At 37.5% G+C, this 6,283-nt stretch overlaps 1 protein-coding gene across 1 annotated transcript in view; it reads right to left on the bottom strand.

The window, feature by feature from the left end:
• The window catches only part of EXOC6B (exocyst complex component 6B), an 859,602-nt gene that overhangs the window by 311,140 nt on the left and 542,179 nt on the right, over nucleotides 1-6,283 (bottom strand). The window contains 1 exon segment of the mRNA XM_006862890.1: nucleotides 4,431-4,443. Within this exon segment, the coding sequence (XP_006862952.1) occupies nucleotides 4,431-4,443 (13 nt within the window).

Below are 6,283 nucleotides of genomic sequence, written 5' to 3'. Positions count from 1 at the left end.
GATCTTTATGTGTTCCATTTCATTTTTGATGACTTCTAATTTTCCTAGATTCATACACCATACATTACACATTCTGATTTATTCTCATTTAGAGTTGTCCCATATTAGCAAATGAAGGTCCTAATGCTTTGCTCAATTTATATCATTACAGTCCACTCTACTTTGGGAAGGCAGCTCTTCTCCAGTTTCATTTCGACTGCCTTCCAACCTGAGGGGCGCATCTTCTGGTACTCTATCAGACAATGTTCCTCTACTATTTAAAAGATTTTCAGTGGCTAATTTTTCATAAAAATGTATTGTTATGGTTCAACACATTGTTGCAGTCACTGTGTCCATCTATCTTATTGAGGGTTTTCCTTTTTCTTGCAGACCCTCTACGTTTCCAAGCATGATGTTCTTCTCTAGAGACGTGAGACAAAATGTCTCCATTCTAGTTTTTAATAACCATTTTAACTGTACTTCTTCCAATATATATTTGACAGTTCATGGTACTTTCAGTATTGTGTGTAATAGTTAGAATCCTGATGTGGTGATATAGGATAAGCAATGGACCTCAAGTCAGTCTAAGCAACGAGGTGGGCGGTTGCTATTAGTTGGAAACTACTTGATGGCACTTAACAACAACAACAAATTTTCAGAAGTACTCTGCCTATTCCTACTTCCTAATCTGACATAGTCATTGAATAAGGAAGGCCATAGAAGAAGCAGTGTATTTGATTTATGGTGGTGGGGAAGATTCCTGAAAGTACCACGGACTGCCAGAAGAACAAACAAATCTGTCTTGGAAGATATGCAGCCAAAATATTTTCTGAAAGTGGGAATGAAGAGATTTCATCTTACATAATTGGGACATGTTTTCAGATGGAACCAGTCCCTGGAGAAGAACATCAGACTTGGAAAGGTAAAGATTCAGCGAAAAAGAGGAAAATCCTCAGTGAGATAGATTTATACACAATGGCTGCAACAATGTGTTAAAACCTAACAACAATGGTGAGGATGGCACAGGAGCGCAAAGTGTTTAGTTCTATGGAACACAGGGGGTGGTAGGAGTGGAACCAAGTCAACAGCACCTAACAACAGCCTTCAGAACTGTGAGTCAATAAATTTTGTGTTTTTATATGTCACCCAATACATGGCACTTTCTTACAGAAGTTCTGGAAAAGTATTATAAGACCTTTCCTAAATATTCAAAATGCAACAGATGGTGTTTGCCCTCAAAATCATTCCCTAACGTCCCTCTGTCACTCCACAGTCCTTCTTGGGCTTCTGTTGTGCTTTATCAGTATCAGTTTTAGGATAATTACCATGTCCTACAGTGACCTACCATTATCAAAATGCCTTGTCTAGTGTCTTTAAGATAGGGGTTCAAAGGACTCATTTGAATTCACTGCTGAACATAATTTATCTACTATATGAGGAAATGGAAGGTATAAGATTTTGAAGCGACCAATCTAAAATCATGTCAAGTGATACAGGCAGGGGTTAACTGTATCCATTATTTTCCTCTTTAGAGTATATATAATCTGTATACCTACATGGGCAAGTCAAAAAGTACTGCTACAAATATCATAGCAACCTTTGTTAAGCAAAAATATCAAAATGTGAAGCTACTGTTTCTTGATACATCCTCCATCTGGGACTATACACTTCTGAGAGTGGTGTTTCCATCTTTATAATCCTTCCCTGAAGAATTCTGTGCTCTTCGAGTTCTACTACATCAAAATGACGCTTTAGGCACCTTTGAGGGAACTCGAATAATATTCTGTTTCAAAGCATGCTGAGTTTGGAGAAACAGAAAAACTGAAAAGGTATGAACAGGGTTGAAGGGTGGATGGGATAAGGTCTCCCAATAAAATTCTCCTAGGCCAGCCCTTGCTACCCATGAATGAATCAGTGCACTGTCATAACGGAAAACAATTTCTTGGAGCAATATATCTGTTATCTCATCAATGCAGTTTTCAATTTTGTTAATTCTGTTAATAAAATTAGTCTCCACTATCATTTCCCTATGTCCTTTCAGAAAATTTATAAAGATTACCACTTTGAGTCTCAAAACATAGTCACCATAACCTTCTGAGATGACCTCTCTACTATAAATTTAACTGGCCCAGCAGATCCCCTTAGAAGTCACAGTTTTAATTAAATCTTTTTCTTTCTGTAGTCAACCTAATGAGTCTAAATATGTTACTGAGAGAATTTGTCTATAGTTATCCACTGATAACAGAGACATGCTTAAACATATTTTTGAAATAGGCCTATGCATGTATGAACTGGATCCCTAGTACCAATATTTCTCTACTTACCCTTGTATATGATTAAAGGGAATATATACATAGGAGTCCTGGTGTGGCACTGTGGGTTAATGCGCCAGACTGCAAAGCTGTTTGAACTGCAAGGTTGGTGGTTCAAACTCAACAGCTGTTCCTTGAAACCCTACACAGGGTCACTATGGGTCGGGATAGACTCGATGGCATTTAACAACAATATACATAAATATTAGGGGTGAAAGGAACCTTAAAAAGTTATGTGATATTTCATAGTGCTTGACTGTGATACAAAATAATATAATTATAAATCTATTGTATCACTTACACTTAAGCAAGAAAGAAAAATATATCACAGCTAATATTATAAAACTATACACTATAATAACTAAATATAAGGTCGGCAATTCAAATCCACTAGTTGCTCCTCAGAAACCCAATATGGGTTAACTATGAGTGGGAACAGACTCAATGTCACCTAACAATACATTATAAAGTTTTTGGAAGTGTTACACTAGAACAATAAACTTGTCAATTTGTTATAACCCTTTAACTTTCATATTGATATTCTTTTTTCAATTTCTATTTTACCTTACAGCATTATCTTTTTTTTTTGTCTCACTGCAGTTACGAGAGGATTAAATTACAGCAAAGTTGTACAAGAGATCCCTCACACTGACATTCTATATTGGGTCAAATGCAAGTATTTAAATAAATAAATAGGAATAGTACAAGAATCACAAGGTGGAAAAAACAACAAATGAGGTGAACAAACAAGATGGTGGATTGGGCAGAATTGCAGTGAGGCGCTCCTTCAGCAACAACACAGAATACCGGACCAAGCAGGCTCAGGGGATGGTGCCAGAACTCTGAACCACATATAAAGGAATATTTAGAAGGTTGGAAAGCTTACAGCTAAGGGAATTTTTAGCAAAAGCAAAAAATCCATTGTTTTCTAATTCAAGAAGCTCAGCTGCTCCCACAGCCACCATCTTGGGTGAGTCCAAGCAGGGGAAGGATCAGAACAGCCACATTTGCCTGACAGAACCGGGCAACAAAAGTGAACATTCTTTTTTTTTAAAAAATCGGTTCATTGGTCTCTTGCTGTCTGCGCACCTCCTTTTAGGTGAATAGAGGGTGTTCCTAAGCGAATGGAAACAACACCCCCACCTTGGGAGGATTCTGCTACACATGCACATAGATCTCCCTGAAATTTAAAGTGACAGTTTCCACTTAAAATCAAATGGAAGCATAAAACAGCCACAGCCAGCCCTAAACTGTTTATCGGGGGTTGTGGAGTGGGACAAGCAGCCTAAAAACGAAACAGGCTGAAAATTAAATCCTGAGTTACATCACAATGACCAACAGTGGCATCTTGAAATTTCTCAAGAAGAAGAGTGAAAAGGGTAGCCTATCTCTGGATTACATCTACCTGGAGGCATTCAGAAAGCATAAAAACACCAAAATACACACCCATCTAAGAATTAAGGCCAAAGACAACTCCTGAATATGCCCCAAAAAACAAAGACAGATGACAATACCAGCACATGTCCAGAAAGGGGATAAAGTGACTGGGGCAAATCAGCTGGAAGTAGACCTACACTCCATATTGAAAGATGGGCAGGCTTTGGAAATGCCTGAGAAGGAATTCAGAAAAGTGATTATAAAATGTATCAAAACACTATACAATGGAGTTGAGGAAAATAAGGAAGAAGTCAAGAATGTGCTATAGGAACAATCTAATAAGATAGATACAGCATTGGAAACAATTCAAAACCTACATAAAGAGGTTCTAACAATTAATAATAGAATATCAGAAATGGACAATACACTGAAACAGCAAAGGTGTAGAACTGAAGACACAGAAGCCAGAACTAGTGAGCTAGAAGATAAATCTCTCAACATGACTAAGATAGAAGAGCAAGCACAAAAAAGGATAAAAAAATTTGAAGAAGACCTAAGTTTCATGCTGGACAACATGAAGAGGAATAACGTTAAGTATTACTGGCATTTCAGAACAGGAAGAATCACACAAGTCCACAGAGGTGATAGTTAAAGAGCTTCTGGAAGAAAATTTTCCTAACATCCTGAAAAGCAAAACAATAAGCATTCAAGAAGCTCAGCGAACCCCAGGAAGGATAGACACGAAAATAAAATCACCAGGACACATCATAATCAGCTCTCCAAAATAAAAGATAAGGACAGAATCCTGAAAGCAGGTAGGGAAAAGAGAAGTGTTACATACGAAGGCAAGCAAATCAGATTAAGCTCGGATCTCTCAACAGAAACCTAGGAAAGAAGGCAATGGGGAGACATATATAAAACCCTGAAAGAAAAAAACTGCCACCCAAGAATCCTCTACCCAGCAAAGCTGTAAATAAAACACAATGGTGTAAGCAAAACATTCCATGATAAACAGAAGCTAAGGGATTTTGCCAAAGCCAATACTGCTAATTTAAACCCTGGAATTTTAAAGTGACAGTTTCCACTTAAAACCAAACAGCCACCACTCGTCTGTCAGTTTATCGTACTGCAGTGGCTTGTGAGTTGCTGTGATTCTAAAAGCTATGCCACCAGTATTTTATATACCAGCAGGGTCACCTATGGTGCACAGGCTTTAGATAAGCTTCCAGACGAAGACAGACTAGGAAGAATGAATGATGAACTACTTCTGAATATTTAGTCACTGAAAACCTTATGAATAGCAGAGAAACACTGTCAGTTATAGTGCCGGAAAATGAGTCCCTCAGGTTGGAAGGCACTCAAAATGTAACTGGGGAAGAACTGCCTCCTGCAAAGTAGAGTTGACCGTGATGATGAAACCTGAGTAAAGCCCGTGGGAGAAAAGCCCATGGGGCTTTCATTTGCTGATGGGGCACAACTCAAAATGAAGAAAAACAGGTATAAACATCCATTGAAAATCGAAACATGGAATATACGAAGTATGAATCTGGGAAAATTAGAAATTATAAAAATGAAATGGAATGCATAAACATCAATATCTTAGGCATTAGTGACCTGAAATGGACTGGTATTTGCCATTTTAAATCTGACAACAACATGTTTTACTATGCTGGGAATGACAAATTGAAGAGGAATGGTGTTACATTCATCGTCAAAAAGAACATATCCAGATCAGTCATGAGGTACAGAGCTGTCTGTGATATGATAATATCCATGTGCCTACAGAGAAGCCCCGTTAATACCACTATTATTCAAATTTATGCACCAACCACTAAAGCCAGTGAGGATGAAATAGAAGAATTCTACTAACTTCTTCAATTTGAAATTGATCAAATATGCAATCAAGATGCATGGATTATTACTGGTGAATGGAATGCAAAGGTTGGGAAAAAATAGGAAGAATCAGTAGTTGGAAAACATGGCCTTGGTGATAAAAATGATGCTGGAGAACACATGATAGAATTCTACAAAACCAATGATTTGTTCATTTCATATATCTTCTTTAGACAACACAAGAGATGACTAGACACATGGAGCTCACAAGATGGAATACACAGAAATTAACTTGACTACATCTGCAGAAAAAGACGATGGAAAAGCTCCATATCATCAGTGAATACAGGGCCAGGGGAACACTGTGGAACAGACCACCAATTACACATATACAAATTCAAACTGAAGCTGAAGAAAATGAAAACAAGTCCACAAGAGCCAAAATATGACTCTGAATATATACCACCAGAATTTGGAGATCATCTGAAGAACAGATTTGATATATTAAATACTAAAGACTGAAGACCAAAAGAGTTGTGGGATGACATCAAGAACATCATACATGAAGAAAGCAAAAAGTTATTGAGAAGAAAAGAAAGAAGGAAAAAGTCCAAAGGGATGTCAGAAGAGACACTGAAACTTGCTCTCCAGTGTAGAGATGCTAAAGCAAATAGAAGAAATGAGGTCCAAGAGCTAAACAGAAAATTTCAAAGATCAGCTTGAGAAGATAAAGCCACATATTACAACAAAATGTGCAAAGATCTGGAATCAGAAAACCAAAA

Source organism: Chrysochloris asiatica, unplaced genomic scaffold, assembly GCF_000296735.1.
Source record: "Chrysochloris asiatica unplaced genomic scaffold, ChrAsi1.0 scaffold00052, whole genome shotgun sequence".
NCBI lineage: Eukaryota > Metazoa > Chordata > Mammalia > Afrosoricida > Chrysochloridae > Chrysochloris > Chrysochloris asiatica.
This window is presented reverse-complemented; position numbering and strand designations above follow the sequence as displayed.